This window comes from Mustela putorius, unplaced genomic scaffold, assembly GCF_011764305.1.
Source record: "Mustela putorius furo isolate JIRA1106 unplaced genomic scaffold, ASM1176430v1.1 tig00000253_pilon_pilon_pilon, whole genome shotgun sequence".
Lineage (NCBI taxonomy): Eukaryota > Metazoa > Chordata > Mammalia > Carnivora > Mustelidae > Mustela > Mustela putorius.
This window is the reverse complement of record NW_025421329.1, coordinates 995,675-1,020,014: the sequence shown is the minus strand read 5'-3', so window position 1 is coordinate 1,020,014 and position 24,340 is coordinate 995,675. Positions and strand designations below refer to the sequence as shown.

The 24,340-nt window shown below is 36.8% G+C and overlaps 1 protein-coding gene across 3 annotated transcripts in view; it reads left to right on the top strand.

Annotated features, from left to right (window-relative positions):
• The first annotated feature begins 220 nt into the window (after nucleotides 1–220).
• Nucleotides 221–24,340, top strand: part of SEL1L2 (SEL1L2 adaptor subunit of ERAD E3 ligase) — a 115,072-nt gene continuing 90,952 nt past the window's right edge. For all 3 annotated transcript variants that reach the window (XM_013057091.2, XM_045078427.1, XM_013057090.2), the window contains exons 1-2: nucleotides 221–353; nucleotides 21,888–21,943. In XM_013057091.2, the coding sequence (XP_012912545.1) occupies nucleotides 296–353; nucleotides 21,888–21,943 (114 nt within the window). In that variant the 5' untranslated portion in view covers nucleotides 221–295. The remainder of the gene's footprint in view (nucleotides 354–21,887; nucleotides 21,944–24,340) is intronic.

Here is a 24,340-nt window from a genome sequence, read left to right as displayed (position 1 = left end):
GACTTCTGGTTTCTTCCTTTCCTTTCAGAGACCAATTCTTATCTCAAACCTACTGCTTATCTCTTACCAGAGGAGAAGCAGAATAGATACGATTCCCTCCCTATAACCTGCTCTCTTCAGCAGCCACCTTCCTTGCAGTTGAAAGGAACATCCTGGCAGCTCATTGGTCCAAGAGTAAGGAAGTGGTTGCTTAGCAACCAAATCCTGACCCCCTACAGACCTGAAAAGAGGAAGCTTGTGGGCCAGCCACCTAGTTCTGCCTGTGTTACAGTGAGGAGGAGCTGCTCAGGAGAAGATGAAGCTCTTGTCCCTGTTAATTGAGATATTGATCATTCTTGGGGTCATAATTAAAAGTAAGTTTTTCTGTCCTTATGGTTGCCTATGAAAATCTTTTCTCTTTAACAGCAGTAAGGGTGGAAGCTGATTAGAAGATGAGAAGTATCACTATACTCCCAATTGATACTATTTTGGGGTAAGTACTTAAAAATATCCAAGAAGGATAGATATCAGTGATACTCATTTAGGACAATACTTGAAAAGGCTATGTGTATGAAAGAGAGAGAGATAGGGAGGGAGGGAGATAAAAATAGAAAAGATTGAGCAAATCTATGAGGAAAGCATTATAGTAATTTTTATAGAATAGGGATATTTGAAATAGGTTATTAAATTTTGTTTAATCCAGAATATTATGAAGATCTAGTTCCAGACTTTAAAGGAAAAGTATAGGATTCAAAGAGTGGTAAAGCAAATTGCTCTATATTCTTTTTTTTTTTTTTTTTTTTTTTTTTTTTTTTTTTTAAGATTTTATTTATTAATTTGACAGAGAGAAATCACAAGTAGACAGAGAGGCAGCCAGAGAGAGAGAGAGAGGGAAGCAGGCTCTCTGCCGAGCAGAGAGCCCGATGCGGGACTCGATCCCAGGACTCTGAGATCATGACCTGAGCCGAAGGCAGCGGCTTAACCCACTGAGCCACCCAGGCGCCCCTGCTCTATATTCTTAAAATTTTTTTTAATCTTTTCACAATAACAACTGTACTTCTAAAGTTTCCATGATTCCTGACTAGTTACTATTTTAAAATGGAAATTATTTTCCAGTCTTATTTCTCTGGTCTTTTATTGAATTAATTTTTATCCAGTCCTCAGATAATTTACTCAATCATGTATTCAATCTAAGAAATATTTATTTACATTTACCCAGGAATGCAAGTTTGATATAATATATGAAAAATAATGTAAATTACCACATCAATAGAATAAAAAACAAAGACCACAGGATCATCTCAACTGATACAGAAAAGACATTTGACACAATTCAGCACCCCTTTCTGATAAAACACTCAACTCATTTGAAATAGAAAGTTCCTCAACCTAATAAAAAGCATCCTCAAAAAACCCACACCTTTACCAACACTTGTAGTGGACATAGCAAAATATATAAACCTGTCAAATCACTGTGCTATACACCTGAAACTAATGTAACACTGTGTGTCAACTATACTTAAAAAAAAAAAACAAAAACAAACAAACAAACAAAAAACCACACCTAGTGTATTTAATGGTGAAAACCTGAATGCTTTCCCCCTAAGATCAGGAACAAGACATTCTCACCAATTCTGTTTATTCATTTCAACATTGTAGAGGGGGTGCCTAGCCAAGGCAATTAGATAAAAACAAATAAAAGAAATCAAGATTGGGAAGGAAGAAGTAAAACTACCTGTGTTCATTAAAGACATGGTTTTATGTATATAAAACCATAAGGTATCCACTAAAAAACTATTAGAACTAAAAAATGAGTTCAGCAAGGCTGAATAATAAAAGGTCAATATATAAAAATCAGCTATATTTCTTTAAAGTCACAATGAACAAACAAAAAATAATGAAATCAACAGTTCCATTTAGAATAGCATGGAAAGGAATAGAGTACTTAGGAATAAATTTAACAAAAGTACAAAGCTCATACTCCAAAAACTACAAATATTTTTGAAAGAAATTAAAGAAAACCCCAATAAGTGAAAAGGCTTATCATATTCATGGATTAGAAATCTTAATATTAAGACAGCAATACGCTCCAGTATTGATCTGCAGATTGAATATAAAATCCCAGCCACTTCTTTGCAGAAATTAAGAAAATGATCTGAAAATGAATACAGGCGTGAACATTTTTAAACAAAAAGAATAAATTTGGAGGACTCACACTTCAACATTTATTACAAAGCTATGGTAATCAACAGTATGATACTGGCATGAGGACAGACATATAGATCAATGGAATATCACAGAGTTCAGAAATAAACCTTCACATTCATATAGTCAATTGATTTTGGGGAAAGATGCCAAAGTAACTCAATTGAGAGGGGAAAGAATAATCTCTTCAGCAGATAACAGGGATGACTGCAGAGCCATATGCAAATAATAATAATAATAATAATAATAATTTGGTTACCAACCTCACACCATACACAAAAATTAATATAAAATGGGTTAAAGACCTAAATATAATAGCTAAACTTTAAATCTTTTAGAAGAAAACAGGCATAAATCTTTGTGACCTTGGATGAGGAAAATGATTTCTTAAGTATGCCTCCAAAAGCACAAGAAAAGAAGAAACAGATAAACTGGACATCATCAATATTAAGCACTTATATGCTTCAAAGGACATCATCAAGAAACTGAAAAGACAATGGACAAAACAGGAGAAATTTTTTGCAAATCATATATCCAATAAGGTTTGATATTCAGAGTATAAAAACAACCCAGTTTTTTTAAAAGGGCAACAAACACTTGGGCATAGGTTTTCTGCTTGAATATGTACCTATGGAATTCGGTAAGTGTTTCTCCAGAAACAAAAATGACCATCAATACATGAAAATATATTAAATATCATTGACCATTAAGAAAATGCTCATCAAAACCAAAGTGAAATGCCACAATGAGGACTTAACTATAGCAATAGCAGTGGGGACTGAGAGGAGTAGATGGATAATAAGGCTAGAGAGAATAGTGACATAAGAGTCCAAAGTGGGGCACCTGCTCAATCCTTAGGTGTCTGCCTTCTACTCAGATCATGATTCCAGGATCCTGGTTTTGAGCCCCACATTGGGCTGCCTGCTTGACAGGAAGCCTGCTTCTCCCTCTCCCACTCCCCGACTTGTGTTCCCTCTCTCTCTCTGTATGTGTGTGTCTCTCTCTCTGTCAAATAAATAAATAAATAAGATCTTAAAAAAAAAAAAAAAAAGAATCCACAGTGAGAGTGTGCTGAGAAGTTGGGCGTGTGCCAGATGCCAGAGATAGTGCAGGAATGAGGTAAGGGCCAAGGAGTCACCACTGGATTTAACAGCTGGGGAATCTTTCCCTTTCCAGGACAGTTTTATCAGAGAAACAGGGACAAAACCAGATAGATATTGATGTGAGTGAATAAGAGAGAGAAAGTAGAGACAGTGATGATAATTACAGAGTTCTTTCTGGCACTTTGCAGGGTCAAACTTGAGTTTTCAATAGATCATTTCTTGATTGCAGGTCTACAGAGACCCAGAGAAGTAGTTAGTAGGGGAGAGAAAAGTTACTTTACAAGCTAGTACTAAAAGACCTAAGATTCATACACAAAATCAAGTTTTAACCCCACTCTATTTTTTCTTTTCCTGCCTTTCTACCCCTAGTTCTCTAGGCAAAACAGACAGATCTGCATTTTTCCACTCAAATATACCTTGCAAGCATGCATTTTTTATACATTTTTTCACTTGATGTTAATGTATTTTTACTTCATCTAAATAAAAATATTTAGAAGAAAGCTGCCTTAACTATGTGATTGCACTGACTCTGCACTCACCTAGGGAAAGTTCTAAAAAGTTGCTGAGACTTTTTTTTTTCTTTTTTTGCCTTTTGGTAAATCCTCAGAATAAAGTATGGAAAGAATCAGAATAAAGTTGATGGAAAGATGAATAGTTTATCCCAAGCGTGGCTAGAAAATTGAAGTAACATCAATAGTGTGTGGTGTTGTTGTTTTTTCTCTTTGCACCCTACCAACCCAGCCTCTGATTTAAGGTAGGGTAGGGTATGTAACTGAAGCAGAGAAAAGACATAGCCAGAAATCTGGCTCTACATTATCCAGGATCCCAGGTTTCCTTATCTTATCTATCTCTTTCTAGTAGCAATTCTTCATTACCTTGCAAGTTCTACAATTAGAAAAAAAAAATATATATATATATAAAACAAAATGAAACAAAGTTTATAGCAACTCTCTCCCCTGACACCCACCCAGCAACTCTACCCCAGTTGAAAAAGGCAAGTTGCTCATTGATCTCGAACTAATCAGAATTCAGAAATCAATTGTCTAGCAATCATATTTAGTTCCTTGTCAGGTCCAGACAGGAAACACATAAAGGCCAAGTCTTGGACACATCACAGAGGATACTGAGCTGAAACAGTACAAGCAGACTATATCTTACTGCTTCAGAAATAGGCTTGCTATTACCAGTGCTGTTTTGAATACCATGTGAAATTTAGGAGTTCTAAGTTACCTTTGCTTCCTTTCAGTTCTTCTACATTACACTTCTAAAAAAGGGTGGGGGGTGGAATACATTATAAGTATCTGGAGCATCTTTCCTTGAAGAGAAGCAGGAGAGAGCAGGTGTGTTATGGTGGGATTTTTTAACTACTAGAGAGAAGTTTGATTGCTGTATTATGTTATTGATCAGTAAGGAAACTGATTTCTCTTTTGTGATTTGTCCTGAATGACGTAAGGCTCTTTCTTCATAACCTGGGTTCATCTGAAAGGTTTCTACAACTCCACAATTCTTCTACTACTTCTACAGTTACTATTATTCTTTGGAACCATTCAGTAGAATAGCACACAATGGCTGGAGGGCAACCCTCAAGCTAAGGAAAGCTGGAGGAATACACCCTCCCTCAGCACCCTGAACCCATTAAAGCCCATCCAACAGCCTTATTTCCCACTATCCAGGCTGCTTTGTAGACCTGCCTTCTTCTGACACTTCCCAATTCTACTCCATTTTCTCCATACAAAGATTCATATGTCCCTCTTGTCACATACCTCCTCCAAGAATTCTCTCTGCCAGTGCCAACCCTCTTATCTGCTCCTGATTGATCCTAAGATCTACTTCCCATCCACTGAAACTGCTCTCTCAAAGAATACCAATAGCCCACTGATAACTAACCCAGTAGCCTCTCACTGTTCTTGCTACTTAACTTCTATGCAGCATTTGACACTATTCACCATCTTCTTTCCCCCCTTAACCTATGTAGAATCTTAGGCTCTCTGGCTTGCCTTCTAAACCCTCCTTTTAAATGTTATGCCCAAAGTTCAGTGCATGGCTCTCTTGTTCTTCATATTCTGTTACTCTCTTCCAAGCCCGGCTCCTTTTACATATGTATCTGCATCTAGATCTTCCTCCTGAACTCTAGATGTGCAGGGTCAGCTGCGTGATGTTCATGAATAGCATATGGTCTGCAAAAGTCATAAATTGAGTCTCAAAGTTAGCTCCTCTTCTGGGTTTCTTCTCTTATGAATGGCATTAATAATATATCAATGATATTAATATTAATTATTATTAATTAATATTGATTCTATTAATGTTGTACTAATAATATCCATCCCTGCTCCACTACTTTTCAAACACAAAACTGTATAATCATACAGTTATAATGCACTAAGTATCATCTAATTCCAGGTTTTTTATAGATGTAGGACTGAGGCCCAGAGTGGTGAAACGGATTCCACAGGGTCATTCTGCAAAGCCAAAATCTCCGAATCCTTTACAATTATTAATTCCTTTATTCCTTTGCCAAATCCTATCAGTTCCACAGTGTTTCTCCCATCCATGCATTTTCATGTCTCAATTTAGAGTCTCATTGTAGTATCTTTTATCTACATGACTGCACTTCTAACTCTTCTTTCTTATTCACAATACAGTACTGCCAGAAATAATATTCCTAAACCCCAGATTTGATCATAATTTTCAAGCACCTGCTTTATGCAGAATAAAATCCAACATCTTGTCTAGCAGTCAAAATCCTATGCAATTAAATCCCAACTTCCTTTCTATTTTCTCTGTTACACACATACTCTGTTTCAACTAATTCAAACCATCAGCGACTCAGTATACCTACCTAACTCTCTCTTGCATGTCTTTCTCAATCTGTTCTGCAGACAAGCTATCTGCAGTGATGGACTGTCTGCAGAAGTATACTATCATTCCATTTTCTTCCCCATCACCACCATAAGTCTATAGCACAACATCCTTCTCATCTTTTAAGATCCATCTCAAGTTCTACTCTTCCAGAAAAAACCTTTTCCAAGCCATTCCTCAAAGCACATTGCACCTTTATTTTCTTATGCATCATGGCCTCATAATTGAGTTAGTTTTTAACTCCCTTACCAGATTGTCAACAATTTTTTAAATTAGCACTTGTAACACTTTAAAATTTGTAAAACACATTCCCAACACCTGTGGGGTAGAACGTGCAGACATTCTTACTTGTCTAAATTTACAGGTTTTCAAAACCCTGAAGTACCGCGTATAGTAAGATCTGAATCCTCCAGTGGGAATCAAGTTTTGTTTTAACTCTGTATCACATGTTTGTTATTCTAAATCTGTCTTCTCCAAAGTGGACTGCTCTAAGATTTTGCCTCATAATCATATTTAGTTGTTGCAGGCTGTTTCTACATACTACCAAGAAGCCAGATGAAAAATAGAAAAATTCAATCCATCATTCAAACATTTTATTTTTTTTAACATTATTTATTTATTTATTTGACAGACAGAGATCACAAGTGGGCAGAGGGGCAGGCAGAGGGGGTAGGAAGCCGGCTCCCCATTGAGCAAAGAGCACAATGCGGAGCTGGATCCCAGAACCCCAGGATCATGACCTGAGCCAAAGGCAGAGGCTTAACCCACTGAGCCACTGAGGCACCCCCATCTTTCAAACATTTTAAAATGTAGTATTCATATGTTTGCTTCTGTATAGAACAAACAGCTAGGTGACTGATTATTTACTTCTCAACCAGTTGTTTTGGCAGTATGATGATTACATAAACTCCAACAGTGGCATTTTATCAGTTTTTCATTGATTTTATAATTTTACTGGCATCTGCAATTTATTTACTATAGCCATCTAATTTTATTTATATAGTTAATCAGCCAGGGAGATACAGTAGGCAGGAAAAACTGGTTTCTTAAGACATCTTTAAGTCTTAAGTCTGCCTCATAGACTTGTCAAAACTGCAGCATTGGCCATGAAGAGAATATTCACAGAATGGAAAAAGTATACACCCTGCAGCTTCCCTGATAGAAGATAGTTTTAAAAACAATTTCAGGATGCCTGGGTGGCTCAGTTAGTTAAGAATATGCCTTTGGCACAGGTCATGATCCCATGGTCCTGGGATCAAGCCCTTCATCAGGCTCCCTGCTCCATGGGGAGCCTGCTTTCCCTCTCTCCCTGCTTGTGCTCTCTCTCTCTCTCTGTCAAATAAATAAATAAATAAACAAATCTTTAAAAATAAGCAAAAACAACTCATCATCTGTAGAAAACTAGTAGGGATACCCTTGATGAAAAAGAAATTATGAATACCTAAAAGACAAAATAGGAGGGACACCTGAGTGGCTCAGTCATTAAGCATCTGCCTTTGACTCAGGTCATGATCCCAGGGTTCTGGGATTGAGCTCTGCATCAGGCTCCCTGCTCTGTAGAGAGCCTGCTTCTCCCTCTCCCACTCCTCCTGCTTGTACTCCCTCTCTCACTGTGTTTCTCTCTGTCAAGTAAATAAACAAAATCTTAAAAAGAAAATTAAAATAAAAAGACAAAATAGGAGGTGGAATGGATAAAAGAAGAAACTTTTGCCCCAAAATGTACAAAAGAGAATATGGTTATATATGATGTACAAGTGGACTCAGGAAAAAGGTAAGAATCCCTGAAGCAAAAAGAAAAGATTGTTGATTGGAAACAACAGCCTAGCAGTCTGATTCCTACCCCCTCACCACCACCACCATATGCAAAGAAGAAGGCAGCACTTTCATTTCTAGTAATGAAAGGCTAGGTAACTATGTTATTTGGTCCAACACTCACACTGAAAACAAATAGTCCATAAATTATACAATTTTTTTTAAGATTTTATTTATTTATTTGACAGAGATCACAAGTAGACAGAGAGGCAGACAGAGAGAAAGAGGGAACCAGGCTCCCCGTTGAACAGAGAGCCCGATGTGGGGCTTGATCCCAGGACCCAGGGATCATGACCTGAGCCAAAGGCAGAAGCTTTAACCCACTGAGCCACCCAGGCACCCCAAATTATACAAACTTCTTAAATGAAACAGAGTTGAGAAGACAGTAGAGAGCTACCAGGCAAAAATGTAAGGATTGCTAGAATCCAGAGAAGTAAGCACAGAACATCTGAGCAGGGCCAGGATTTGCCTCACCTCGGTCCCAGCCCTGTACCTGAACATTAAAGCAGCTGTTACTCTAAGCCAGGCAAACCTGGGCTTTGGTTTTAGTGGCCTCACAGAGCAAGGAAACAGAATGTAATGCTCAAGACCTGTCCAAGGTGAGGAGTCTAATAAGACTTTTTCAGCATTAACCGGGGACCGTAAAGTGCTCTACTCTTAGGATAGAGGCAACTCAGAAGTAAATCCACCCTGTCATAAGTCCAGGTATCTGCAGAGGCTTGACACTTAGTAGGATAGAGAGTAAAGGAAAAGGAAAAAATACATTCCTGAGAATTGTAGCCACAAGCTAGCCTCCCTGGAGATTTATAGCCTGGGTAATCCCAGGTACCCTGAGGCTAGAACTAGACCTAAGATAATCCTCTACTTGGTACTGCCCCAGGCACCTGACAAAAGAAAATTCATGTTCTCTCCACGGGAAAGCAACTTCATTTTAGGTCTCAATCTGAGTTCACAAGGAGACAAGGCATGAGGTGGGAGATTTGGGGTGGGATTTTGGCAGAGATGTAAGTTCTGCTGCAAATGGCTAGTGATAGTGAAGGAGCACCTATTCCTGGACAACTAGGTCCTGTCACATCCTAATAGCTTATCCTGCAATGCCCACAAAGTTGCTGGTGAAGCTGAGGTGATTGTTATAGCATTCAGAGACCAATTAAGATGGGAAATTCAAGTCCAACATGAGGAAAACTGACACCACAGAAAAGAAAAGTGTCAGCCTACACACAAAAACACACACATGTGCAACACCATAATACCTGAGGAAACAGAACAAGTAGAGGAGACAACTGTAGTTTTTTTTTTTTAAGATTTTTATTTATTTATTTATTTGACAGAGAGAAAGCACAAGTAGATGGAGAGGCAGGCAGAGAGAGAGAGAGAGAGAGGGAAGCAGGCTCCCTACCGAGCAGAGAGCCCGATGCAGGACTCAATCCCAGGACACTGAGATCATGACCTGAGCCGAAGGCAGCAGCTCAACCCACTGAGCCACCCAGGCGCCCCCAGCTGTAGCCTTCAAAACATAAAATGATTCTCATAAGATGTATTTAGAGATGTTATTGTAGCCATAAAAGATGAGCTATTTTGGAAATGAAATGAATTATATGATAGTAAAAATAAAAACCTCAAGGCTGGATACCAACATTGATGGAGCTGAAGAGCAACCCAGAGGCTCAAAAATCAAACTGAGAAATACTCTTATAAGCACAGTGCAAATGGGTAGAGAGATGACACATGAAATAAAGGGTCAAGGACATGGGGGATGCATGCAAAAGTTACAAATTCACATAAGGGGGTCTCCAGAAGGAGAAAATAGAAGAACTGAGAGGAAGAGATAAATAAACTAAATAAAATTCCCCGGATCATGAAAAGACCTTTTTTTAAGAATCTTTAGATTAAGTTCCATTGAGTGCCAAGTGAGAAGATGGAGAAAAAATGTACACTTAGGAAATGATGGTAAAATTTCAGTACTTTGTGGATAATCAGAAAATCCTGAAAGCTTCTAAAGAGAAAAAAATACAGGGGTACCTGGGTGGCTCAGTCAGTTAAGCGTCTTCTGCCTTTGACTCGGGTCATGATCCTAGGGTCCTTAAGATCAAGCCCCACCTCAGACTCTGTACTCAGCAGTGAGTCAACTTCTCCCTCTGCCTCGGTGCTCTCTCATGCTCTCTCATGCTTCCTCATGCTCTCTCATGCTCTCTCTCAAGTAAATAAATAAAATCTTTTAAAAAGAGAAAAAGCACATTATTTGCAAGGTGAAATGTAGTATGTTGACTTCAAATTCATTAGCAACATTGTGTATAAAAAGATACTGGAGAAATATTTTCTAAGTACTGAGGTGAAATGATTTTGAATCTAGAATTACATAATCTGACAAACCGTTAAAAAGTGTAATGGCAAAATAAGACATTTTCAAACATGAATATATTCAGAAAATTTATCATCCACAAATCCTAACTGAAATATTCACTGGAAAATATGATCCAGCAAAATAAAACAGAAGTTCAAGAGGAACACTAAAAATTAGTGGTAGTCAAAGAAACCTTTAAAACATGATTAATCTATGTAAATGTCTTTTTTAATTTTAAAAAAATTAACAATCATTCATTTTTTAAATTCCCTTTCACGAGGGAACTCTCTTATACTGTTGGTGGGAATGCAAACTGGTGCAGCCACTTTGGAAAACAGTATGGAGGTTCCTAAAAATAGAACTACCCTATGATCCAGCAATTGTACTACTAGGTATTTACCCAAAGAATACAAAACTACTGATTAGAAGGGATACATGCACCCCAAGTTTATAGCAGCATTATCAACAATAGCCAAATTATGGAAAGAGCCCAGATGTCCATCAACTGATGAATGGATAAAGAAGATGTGAGATAGATATATATATATAGAGAGAGAGAGAGAGAGAGAGATATACACACACACAACGGAATATTAGCTAAAAAAAAGAATGAAATCCTGGCTTTTGCAATGATGTGGATGGAGCTAGAGAGTATTATGCTAAGCAAAATAAGTCAGAGAGGGACAAGCACCATACAATTTCATTTATATGTGGAATTTAAGAAACAAAACAGATGAACATGGGGGAAGAAAAAGAGGCAAACCAGAAAACAGACTCTCAGCTATAGAGAACAAACTGAGGGCTGCTGGAGGGGAGGTGGCGGTGGGGTGGGTTAAATGAGTGGTGGGTGGTAAGGAGGGCACTTGTGATGAGCGCTGGGTATTATATGTAAGCGATGAATAGCTGAATTCTACAGCTAAAACTAATATTATACTGTATGTGAACTAATTTAAATAAAAACTTGAAAAAAGAAAAAATCCCTTTCACAGTAGCAACAGAAATTTAAAAATAGCTAGGAATAAATTTATTAAAAATTAAACAAGGCATATATGAGTAATAAAAATGAAAATTTTCTGAAGAGCATTAAACAGAAAACTGAATAAATTAAGGCTATGCACCTCAATGAATCTCAGTATTGTAAATATGCCAGGTAAATCTAATGTAGTCCCAGTGAAAATATCAACACATTTTTTTTTTTAAAGATTTTATTCATTTGTCGAGAGAGAGAGTACACACAAGCAGGCAGAGAGGCAGGCAGAGAGAGAGGAGGAAGCAGGCTCCCTGCCGAGCAAGGAGCCCAATGCAGGGTGATCCCAGGGCCCCAGGATCATGACTTGAGCCAAAGGCAGTGGCTCAACCAACTGAGCCACCCAGGCGTCCCCACATTTCTTAAATGAATCTGACAACTTATTCTAAAATTCATCTGGAAAGAAATTGTACTAGAATTCCCAAGGTAAGGTTTTTTTTTTTTTTTTCAAGATTTTATCTATTTATTTACTTATTAGAGAGAGAGAGAAAAGGGAGAAGCAGAGGGGGAGGGGACAAATCCCAACAACCCCAAGCTGAAATCAAGAGTTGGATGCTTAACTGACTAAGCCACCCATTCACCCCTTCCAAGATAAGTTTTTTAAAAAGGGAGCCAGGGGGCACCTGGGTGGCTCAGTGGGTTAAGCCTCTGCCTTCGGCTCAGGCCATGATCTCCGGGTCCTGGGATCCAGCCCCGTATCAGGCTCTCTGCTCAGCAGGGAGCCTGCTTCCCTTCCTCTCTCTTTGCCTGCCTCTCTGCCTACTTGTGATCTCTGTCTGTCAAATGAATAAATAAAATCTTTAAAAATAATAATAATAATAATTAAAAAAATAAAAGAGGAACCAGAAAGGTGTATGTGGGTGGGTTCTTGTCTATCTGCACAGAGAAGTTCTTGCTCTATCAAGTAGTAAAATATGCAATTTAAAAATCTATAGTAATTAGGGTATTGCCAGAAGAATAGACAAATGCATCAAGAAAATAGAGTTTAAAAATGAAACAATGTAGGGCGCCTGGGTGGCTCAGTTGGCTGGACGACTGCCTTTAGCTCAGGTCATGATCCTGGAGTCCTGGGATCGAGTCCCACATCAGGCTCCCAGCTCCATGGGGAGTCTGCTTCTCCCTCTGACCTCCTCGCTCATGTTCTCTCTCACTGTCTCTCTCTCAAATAAATAAATAAAATCTTTAAAAAAAAAAATGAAACAATGTACAAATGAGAATTTAATACCTGAAAGGAGGCTTCTAAATGCAGTGGGTAAAAGGAGGACTATAATGAATGCTAGTGTCAAGTTGTCTGTTTATTAGGAAAAGTCAAATTTCACTTCATACCAATCAAAAAAACCAAGTCCAGATGGATTAAAAACATAAACAGTAGAAGGAAAACTATAAAAAATAGGAAAATATGTATTCAAGTGATTGATAAGACCTTGAACAAGACACACATGCACATACAGACACACATATACACACAAAGGTTATAAGTGAAGAAAAGATAGTTTTGACTACATTTGATTTTAAAACAACTCTGCTTCAAAGGATACCATAACCAGTTAAAAAACTAATAACAGACTGAAAAATGTATCTATATATAAACACCAATCCAATAATATCCAGAATTTATTTTAAAGCTCCTAAAGATCTTTTCTTAAAAGCCTAATAGAAATATGGGAAAATATAGAACAGTTCATTCCTTGAAGAGGAAAATACAAATGCCCCTCAAAGTGACCTTGCCAGTAATCAAAATTAACAGTGGAATGTCCTTTGTCCTGTGGTGCCTGTGTGTCTCAGTTGGGGAAACGTCTGCCTTCGGGTTGGGTCATGATCTCAGGGTCCTGGGATCAGCCCCTCATGAGTCTCCCACCTCAGAGGGGAGTCTGCTTCTCCTGCTCCCTTTCCCCCTTCCCCCGACTCATACATGCTCTCTTGTGCACTCTCTCTCAGATAAATAAATGAAACCTAAAAAAAAAGAAAGAAAGAAATACTAGTTTATCCTAATACATTTGCAAAAATTGAAAAGTTGGTTAGGGTGAGGAATGATTCATACTCTAATAAACCATGTGTGGAAGTATAAATCAGTGGCTTTTCTGGGAATTTGCTATTTATTAAAATTTATATTGGGCATACTACTTCTCAGGTGACCAAATCTATTTCTCATTGTTTACTCTGGCAAACCCATATATATGTTTCACAGGAAACATGTTCAAGATTATCCATTACAGTATTATTTGTAATAGCAAAGTAATTGAAAATGTTATAAATGTCTATCCATTAAATGATTAAATGTAACACCATTGTAGGGATGACTCCCTTCCAACCCTAAAATTCTGGATTTTATCTTATAGCATGTCAGAACTCCTCAAGATCATACAGATTAACAAAGAATTCCTACACATAAACTAATGCCTTATCTTCACATTCAATAAATGTTGGACCTCACGCATTTGGAGTATCAAAGCTACTATAACACATACATAATATCCTACAAATATATTTTCATACTTCTATGAAAATATAGCAAAATACATAAAACTAAGGGATTTTCAATATGGTTATTTCCTTGGGTTGATTAACTTAGTAGTACCAAGTAAAATATCTGAACTTTTTCAGTTTTAATTCTCACCACATTAATTATTTAAGGAGTACTTTTAATCACCTCAAGTTATATTGTTGTAATTTCGGGTAATGCTGTATAATGCCAAAGACATTTAGATCACTAGAGAAAACAAGACATGGTAAGCATAAATGCCTTGACCAAGATCAGTTAGTATATCCACTTACAAAGAGAATTAATACTAGAATTAAAGACTTCTGAATCCTATTTTCTTGCTCCACTGATAATTCATGTTTCTTTACCTTTCAGAGAGACACTGATAATGAAAAGATATGAGAGCTAAAAGCTGCAAGAGTTCTAAACCTGCTTTGAAACTCATTCTTATAATACTCAAATCATTTATATCAGGTTCCCAAAGCAATTGATCAGTTACTTCTCTGGATTCAATCAATCAAATACATAAGCATTACAAACATGAAGTTAAAAGCACCTTCAACTTAGTCTGCCTATTCCCAAATTTGTAAATTTGTAATGGTGGAGCAGAATGGATGAGAAATTCATTAGTGCAGCTAGGAAAAAAAAAAAAAAGAATGATAATATTACATTCAAGTGTCATCTTTGTTTATGAACAACAGAATCTTATATAAAGATGTAAAAATAATATAACTTCATGAATAGAACCACTTAATTCAGACTTTCTGCAATGATGAAGCACAGCAATTATGAAGGTTTTTTAAAAGATGAAAACCCTTATTTTGTTTTAAAAAAATTGTCTTTGTGGGAGCGCCTGGGTGTCTCAGTGGCTTAAAGCCTCTGCCTTCGGCTCAGGTCATGATCTCAGAGTCCTGGGATCGAGCTCCACATCGGGCTCTCTGCTCGGCAGGGAGCCTGCTTCCTCCTCTCTCTCTGCCTGCCTCTCTGCCTACTTGTGATCTCTCACTGTCAAATAAATAAATAAAAACCTTTTAAAAAATTGTCTTTTTGGCTATATAATTAAATTTGACAATTCCAAACCTGAGATTCTCTTTAGACTAAGTTTTCAGTACTAACTTAAAAAGCAGTTTGGTTGAGTTTTAGATCCAAAAGCAGAATTATATGCTGTGTTATAATAAAAGTATTTATTCAACCATCAGTTTTAATTAAGACACTATGCAGGGAGCTATGAGTGAAGTTAAAAAACAGGGAAGTGGTCTCTGCAATTGGAGATCTTACAGTCCATAGAGTAAAATTTAATATATGATTGAGGTGCTAACCTGAATGACACAGAGCACAAGTCCTGAAGAAGTTCCAAAAAGGGAGAGATTACTTACAGCTGAAATATCTAGGGAAATCTGTAGGTAGGGAGGCAAATTTATTTAGTCATTTTAACAAGTATGTTTTACAAATCTATTATGGGACAAGAACAATGCTGGCACCAGGCCCCAGTGTTGAACCATGACAAACATGTGCTGAAAAGCTGAATAAAATTTGGATATTAAGGGAAGAAAGAGAAAACATTCCAATTTAGAAGTACACAGATAAAGGACATGGATGTAAGAATGAGTGGAGCATATGGGGTGGCAGGATACCACCACTTGAATAAGAACCGAGTGTAAGAAAAAATAAATTGGTTTTAAAAAGTAGGGTCAGATCATTGAGAACCTTACATTTCTAGGCAGAGGAAACTAAAAGAAGAATTACTAAATGCCTCGTCATGTCAGTCATTTTTAAAGCCACGATCTCAGTCAGTTAATTGGCTGCCTCCAGCTCAGGTCATGGTCCGAGGGTTCTGGGATGGAGGCCCACATCGGGCTCCCTGCTCAATAGAGAGCCTGCTTTTCCCTCTCCCTCAGCCTGCTGCTCTGCCTACTTGTGTTCTCTATCTCTCTGTCAAATAAATAAATAAATAAATCTTTTAAAAAAAAACCCAAATGTATTTATTGGTCTAGTAAGTTATTGCAATATGCTTTTTTCATTAGTGCAGTTCTTTTATTATAAATGGCAATTTCCTTTTTATCTTTGGAGACTTTGATAATGTCCAAAATGGTCTAATTATATAGAGGTAATGACTGTAAATTATTCTCCCTTTTTTTAGATTTTATTTATTTATTTATTTGAGAATGAGGGTTTAAGTGAGAGAGAGAAAGGAAGTGAGAGAAAAAGCACACACTGGGGGAAGAGCAAAAGCAGACTCCCCCCAGAATCTATGGGATTATTAGCCCTATTTTAAAAATTCCAGTCTGCTTTAGATTTAGTAAGAGTAACCAGGGAAAGGATTTTGAAGGGAAGGTGGTAGGTACAGCAGTTATCAGAATGAGAAAAAGCCAAAGAGCAGGTAAAATTCAGTAGGAGATTTTTCTTCCAGGGTTTACACCATATAGTTTCTTAATTTTATTTCAATAAGGAAAGTGCTTTTCTCACAGATGCTATTACCACTTGCTGTTAAAAGGTTTTTGGAGAAAAGAAGGGAACTGACATTTATTATTTAGCTGCCATGTGTTTAACAAACATCAAAAACTACACTTTAATTCTGTTCTGTCTTCACATCCACTCCAAGAGATAGGTACAGTATTGCTATTCCCATTTTCTAAAAAACTGAGGTTCAGAGAAGTTAAATAACTTATCCAAGGTCACATGGCTAAGTAAGGAGACATGAAGTGTTATTTCTGAATACCAGACTTAATGATGTCCAAACTAAGTATCTCACAAGCCAAATAATAAATGTCCTAAAATCATAGTTGTTTTTTATTGGAAATTTTGATAGATAACTTCTAGTCCACTCAATAGAAACTGTTAAAATTAAAGAAAATAAAAAAGAAAACTTTCAAATAGTAATTAGCAACTAGTGAAACAGATTATTGGTATTTGAAAAATACTTATAAATGTGGAGTTAAACCTGACCGAAGAGAAAACTGGAAGTCAACATAGGGAATTAGTGTTTGTACAGTAAGCAACAGGGACTTAACAGGTTTTTAAGTAGATGTGTGCCTTGCTGGAAACAGTACTCAGGGAAAATTATTCTGAGGGTAGATGTAAATTAGATTAAAATTAGAGCAATCATGATTAAATCTGTTAGGAGGCTGTTGTAAGAATGTAGGCATGAAATGATGAGGGTCTGATTTATGCAGTTTTGCACAGGAAACTAAAAACTCACCCCTACAGAAATCCCTTTGGCAAAATTTTCTCTGGAACCCTGTAGGCGCAAACTCACTCTTTTTACTCCTACATCTCCCCCGTTGTGTGCCCACTTCTGGTGACTTAGATTCATCTACACACTTCTATCCCCAGTCTGACCTGCTCCCATGATTTTAGTCCCAGTTTTTGGAACCAACATTGTTGCCAGATTTGTCTCTTACCGTGTGTCTCACCTCTGCCAACCTGGCTTCCTTCTGTGGATCCCCGTATGACTTGTATTACTCTGATTTCCAGTCATTACTGTTTCATTCTCAGAGCTTTACTTAAGTGGCTGCCTGTTCAGGAATGAGTACATTATCCTTTTATAGTTCCTGACCTCTTGCACTCACCATCTGCCCCCTCCAAAGTCCTTGATGACCCAGCTCAACCCTTAGACCATGCTGGAGAGAAGAGGTGAGGACTGAGCACCGAGAAATACACAATCATTAGTGGTTATAAAACCAAAGAAGAACTCTAAAATAGAGGTTTGAAAGAAAGAAGGATATCCAGGATAGTGTAAAGTGACAGAAGCCAATGTACTGTGCACAGTCTGAAAGAAAGGTCAGAAAGGAACCAATAGTTAGTATTTTTTATACCATTACTACATGCAATGAAGAATGAAGTACCATTTTAGAGAACTAGCATGGGAGAATCAATAAAATACTTCTGTTTAGTTCCATTTGTAAATGTTGTTTGAACAAACAAGCAAACACTTAGTTTGCCTATAACTCCCCAGGCAGATTCCCTCATAAAATACAGAGGAGTCTTTTGTGTGTGTTTGGGGAGGTGATGCTTTGTTTGTTTGTTTGTTTCCGGAATCTTAGTCACATTAATCAGTGTCCCAATGTTTAGTCAAAGGAAGATGAACCATGTCTTGGAAAGAAAGGACATGAAGTGTAAAGCCAGGAGTTAATGTATATCAAGACTTTCATGAGAAGGATGATCTGAAAAGAATTGTCATCAAGACAAATATTCTGGGATATTATTTTCCTCGAATCCTCCTCTCAGTGCTATGAGTATATTATATGTTATTTATTTTGGCATAATTTATTGGCCTTTTGTAGCTTCTGAGAACTGAGAGTTCTATCCAAGAAGTCCTAGTTGGCTGAAGAAGCAGACAGGTTTTCAGACAGCAACTGCTGCATAATAACCCAAAACCTAGTGGTTTGAAACAGCAATCTCATAATTCTCTGTGGTTTGACTGGGTGATTTTTCTGAGGTCTCACCAGGGCTCGCTCATGAAGGTTCACTCAGCTGGTGGTCAGTTGAGACAGCCGGGCCTCTCTTCTCTCCACTATTACCTGTGGCTTCTTAAGGGCATGGTGGTCTCAGGGCATTGTTCCAAGAGGGTAAAAGAAACTGAAAGGATTAAAGACTAGCCTTGGAAGTTGAACAATGTCATCTGCCACATTTCTGTTAGCCAAAGAAGGTTACAGGGGCAGCCCATTGAAAGAGCAGGGAAAATAGTCTCCATCTCTTGATGAGAGAATTAGGCAGAGTCACACTGTAAAGGGGTATGAACATAGTAGTTGTGACTTATGGGGGCCATTCTTATTAGAGTGTACTGCAGTCTACTCTCGGGCCCCAATGATTCATGTGGGACTCTCAGGTCCCACATGATTCTCCCCCTTCTAATATTGCCCAAGACTCATGCAATCATAGCATTAGGCTCAGAATCTATAATCTCATAATCTGCATCAGGTCAAGATGTCAGTGAGGCTCCTTGAATTATTCTTAGTTTCAGACTCCTATGAAATAAAAGGACAAGTTATCTTCCATGCCCTCATATACCCAATGTGTATCAGAGAAGTAGAAAACCACACTACACTACACACTGCTGTCTGAAAAATGGGAATGAGGCATGTATAACAATCACAGGTCCATGGCAATTTGGAAATCCAGCCAGGTGCATGTTGGCAGATTTCTCTGCTCCAGGGGTAGGCAATGTTCCTTGGCGAGGGCCCTGTCCTACTCTCTTGGAGTAGTTGTTTCCCTAACCTTTTATTTTCCTTGGCTCTTACACCCTCTGAACTCCTGGCTCTGACATCTGATAATCAGTACACAAATAGAGGGACAATGTTCTTCAGTTGATATTTAAAAACCTACTAGAAAGCCTTGTGCAAGATACTGTGGGTAGCAGAATGTGTTCCGCAGTAGCCAATCAAAACTTCATTTTCTTTAGGTGAAAACCTAAAAGCCTGAAGTTTAGAAAAAACATATATTGTTGTTGTGCATCTTCTGTGGGAAATAATGACCAACTACCTTTATATTCTTTTTATGTTTTAAGCTATCAAATAGTTTGTTCCTCTAGTTAGATTCTTATACGTCCTCCCTTTACACTAATTCTTTTATCTACAGTTTTATCTACACTTATCCTACCTTGGATAATTGCTCTTAGCCTTGTAATTTTCATGTTAATATCTGGCCACCGACAGCTTGATTTTCTGGTCCAGTGTATAATACAAACATTATTCCACTTAATATCCATAATTTTCTCCTCTTGCTCTAATACACATGACACTTTGTACTTTTTGTTCTGCGTCTGTATTTTCTGTGCATACTAACTCTAATTTTATTCTGTGTACTTTGGGGAGTATAACAATGGGGATATATCAAATCACATTGCTTTTTTCCACCTTTTCTAGTTGTGATAATGGAGATTAAAAATTACTAGACATTTATTGTAGCTATAATATCAGTCACATTGTCTGATTTCTAATACACAAATATAATTAGGCTAAGTAATTTGTTTGAGGAAAATGAGAGAGAGAGAAGTCATATTATAGACAAAGCATTAATAAATTCTGACTAAGTCTCTAATAATGCTTTTCACCATGGTCCTTTTAAAATGCTAATTTACATATATTATTATCTTGAAGGCATCTTAAATCCTTTAAGGAAGTAAGACTTCTTTATAATAATCGTATATATGGCCAACATTTATTAAACATAGATATGTGTTAAGTACTGTACTAAATACATAGATTATCTTATTAGATTAACAACAAATTAGTGAAATAGATACAAAAATCAAGACTAGCATGCAGACCTGTTTAATTCAAAGGCCACATGGTGGACCATTACACTATATTGATTGAAAATGAGTATGACAAATAATAATGTTCTTATTCTGGCATAATTTATTTTATATTCTGAACCTGAAAAGAGCAATCCTAATGTATATAATCTTATGAAATATGTATAATCTTTAAAATTTTTTCATATGCTTTATATTAATGCATTCATTTCAAGTTTGCCAGTTGTTTCCCTAGTTTGACAGAAGACTAAATATCGAACAACCTGGAATCAGTTTCTATAAGGTCTGGCTTACAAAGCAAACAGAAAAGACATAGAATTGTGAAGCCAAATACTAAAGTTCATCAGTGAGGAAAACGAATAAAACATATCAAATTAATAAATATAATATCAATGATTACATTAGAGCATTCATAACCTGTTCTTAAAAGTATAAGCTCACAACCTTTAGAAATACAAAATTTTGACTAACCATATTTGTCTTGAGTCAAATTCTTCAGTCTATAAAGTGAACATATCAGATATTATACATGTTTTACTTTAGTAAATATGTAGGGTCATTTTTACAGTGCATCAAATCATTTTTTAGTAATTGAAAATTTATTAGTCCTACTAATGTAGTACACATGCCATGATGTGACACCGTTATACCAGGTTTTTGGAGACTTATTATTCTGAATATGTAAGTCTTTGTAAAAAATGAAATATACTGGGTGCCTGGGTGGCTCAGTGGGTTAAAGCCTCTGCCTTCTGATCGGGTCATAATCTCAGGGTCCTGGGATCCAGCCCTGCATCAGGCTCTCTGCTCAGCAGGGAGCCTGCTTCCCCCTCTCTCTCTGCTGCCTCTCTGCCTACTTGTGATCTTTGTCTGTCAAATAAATAAAGAAAATCTTTAAAAAAAAATGAAATATACCAATGACTATATGTATTCTATATGTTTTCTTTACAAAAAGATTTGCTTAAAAATGCTTATGAAAATTTTCTCATATTTCAAAATGTGATGTAATCATACTAGTCTACATTTCTCAGATATTTATATCATTCAACTATATTAATTTTTAATATCTCTCTGACACATGAATCCATGTATAAATATATAAAAGATTATATTTCTTTTTCTGTGTTTTAATATTCTTTATTAATAAATAACATTTATTTTCATGGGTACATTTTAATTCATTTGTAGCTCAGAAAGTTTTCTGCTGTTGTAATTAGTCTATTATTTGTAGAACTCTTTCATATTAAATGAATTTCAGGATGCTTGATTAAAGTATTTAGATTGGGGCGTCTGGGTGGCTCAGTGGTTAAAGCCTCTGCCTTCGGCTCAGGTCATGGTCTCAGGGTCCTGGGATCAAGCCCCACACCTGGCTCTCTGCTCAGCAGGGAGCCTGCTTCCCTCTCTCTCTCTCTGCCTGCCTCTCTGTCTACTTGTGATATCTTTCTGTCAGATAAATAAATAAAATCTTTTTTAAAAAATAAATAAAGTATTTAGATTTTCTCTGGTGTCAAGTTACATCGGAAAAATTGTCCATGAAGGAATTATTTTGTACAACATCACCAGTAACTTTAAATTTAAATTATTTTCTACTATTATTCCTAAGAGTTCTAATAGTTGTCTAGAAATAATTATCTAGTTATCTAATAGTTCTCTAAATAGTTATGAGTTTTAATAGTTATTTATTAACTATAAATAATATAGTTACTTTATTTATCTAATAAATAAAACTATTACTTACTAAATAGTTTTTTAGTAAGAAGTGATTTAGTGAAATATTAAAAAGAAAATACCTTCAATTTTATAAAAATTTTTATGTATTGCAGATATTGAAGCAGAAAAGCATAGTAAAAAGCAAAAGGAAAGAAATGTCACCACACAGGTAAATATTTTGCTAAACCATTATATTTTTCTAGTATAAAATTTAGGCTACAGTCATTAGTGTTGACAATCACCACCAAGAGCAACAATGAAAACTCCAAAAAACAAGGAAAAGGTAACCCAGCTCTCAGCAATGAGCTGTTTCACCAGAGTTCCAAGAGTGCTCAGTTCCACTCTCTGTTTCACCTAGACAGACACATTCTTCTTGTTTTTGAGATAAATACCCTATTCCAGTAGATAGATGTTTTTCACACATTTTGGTACCTTGATTTATGTCATTATATTCATAATTCATATTCACAATCATGTCTTCCAGTTAGGTAATACTTTAGTCTTTGTGAAATCCCTTTGCATCATTTTATTCCTCCCAACATTTCTGTAAAGGATGTCAACTGGTTATTTTAATGGCTAGTTATTATCCCCAATTTACAAATTAGAATAACTAAGCCCATTCAGATTTAAAAGATCTTTGTATTACAAATTTCATTCATTCAACACAACGCTTACCATGTACCAAATACAGTTACTGGAATTTGGAATTTATAAAAGGTTCTGATTTTTTTTTTTAAGCCATGTGACGTCTCTGATATTGCTTAAATTTGATTTCATGAGCTTGTGAAGGGTAAGAAAGTATCTTTGTTGTTGTGTGCTAAGGCTAGCAGTGTTTCAAATTGTGGAGCTTCTACTGGTCTTTCAGTTCCCTCAGTCATCTGATGGCAGACTTAACTGTGATGGCAGAAGTGGTGGTATAGCTCCAGGTATCATCAGCTACCATTTTCCTGCAGGAACAACAGTCAGTGCCAGATCCCCATATCTCATCTGTTCATCTTGGTTTTGTCAAAGAAGGAGCAAATGTACTTGGTGTGCTGGCTTATTTCAGTGTTCTTCACCATTCTTCTGAGGGAGGCCACCATAACAGGTCTCGTATTTTCCGATAATTTCAGCATTCTTGGTGCATTTAGCCATGTTGCACAAACTAGCTCCAAGCCCAGAGAAGCAAGAAAGTATCTTTCAATCTTTTTCTAATGCAATGCTTTCATGCTGTATGTACAGTAAGGCCAAGACTTTGGTTATAAAATGGTGGTTTCTCCATCCCCTGAACCCTTACTTTCTTTCTAATCACCTCTCGTAGAGTCATGCTTCTCCAAATATTACCTTTACCTTCTCTGTGATTGAAATCTAGGTTTCTCCTGAGAACTTCCCCTGAAGCCTTCTCAAGCATTTTCTCCCACAACACAATTATGTTCATCCTAGTTGGGATGGTGGATATCCTTCCCTTTCCTTATCGCTACATTTTCATTGGGAGAATAACAGGAGATGAGGACAGAAACGTAGCTTGTGGTCTTTCTCTCCAGTTTTCAGAGATTTCGGTGTCCATGAATTCTAGCTTTTCAGTCCCATTGTTTAGATTTGTTTGCTCTAAAAACTGCACCATCTGTCTACACCCATGGTCATAATCTGGACTATGTCTTTTCCAAACTAAAAGTTTAAGCTCCAAGTCTCTGAAGACCATCTGGTACTTTCCAAGTTACTCTATCAATGCTTCAGTCCCACCATGACCTCAAATCCATGCCCTCCTTTCATTGTTCATCATTCCATTCACATCATTTCCCTTCTTACTTTTTAAGTGTATAGTTCATTAGTGTCAGTACATCCACGTTGTTGTACAACCAATCTCTGGAACTCTTTCTTATTGAAAAACTGAAACTCTACACCCACGAAACAATTCTCCACTGCTCCTTTCCTCCCAGGCCCCAGCAACCACCATTATAGTTTCTGTTCTATGATTTGATTACTCTTAGTATCTCATAAAAGTAGAGTCATGCAGTATTTGTCTTTTTTTTTTTTTTTCAGAATTTCCTTCCTTTTTAAGGCTGAATAATTTTCCATTGTATATATATGCCACATTTTGTTTACACATTTAACCATTGATGGACACTGGGTTGCTTACAACTTTTGGCTATTGTGAATAATTCTGAACATGGGTGTACAACTATCTTGATATCCTGCTTTCAATTCTTTTGGGTATAAGTACACAAGAGTCTAATTTCTCCACATTGTTACCAACACTTGTGATTTTCTATGTTGCTGGGTTGGTAGGTTTTTTTATAGTAACCATCCTAGTGGTTGTGAGGTGGTATCTCAAATCAAAATCATTTTGATTTGCACTCCCCTATTTAATGATGTTGAACATCTTTTCATGTGCTTGTTTGTTATTTATATCTTCTTTGGGAAATGTCTCCTAAGTCCTCTGCTCATTTATTTTTATTTATTTTTTTTAGAGAGGGATATAGAGAGAGAGAGCATGTGTACATGGGTGCACAGGGGTGAGGAGGGGCAGAGGGAAAGAGAAAATCTTAAGCAGGATCCATGCCCAGCACAGAGCCCCTCACAGGAC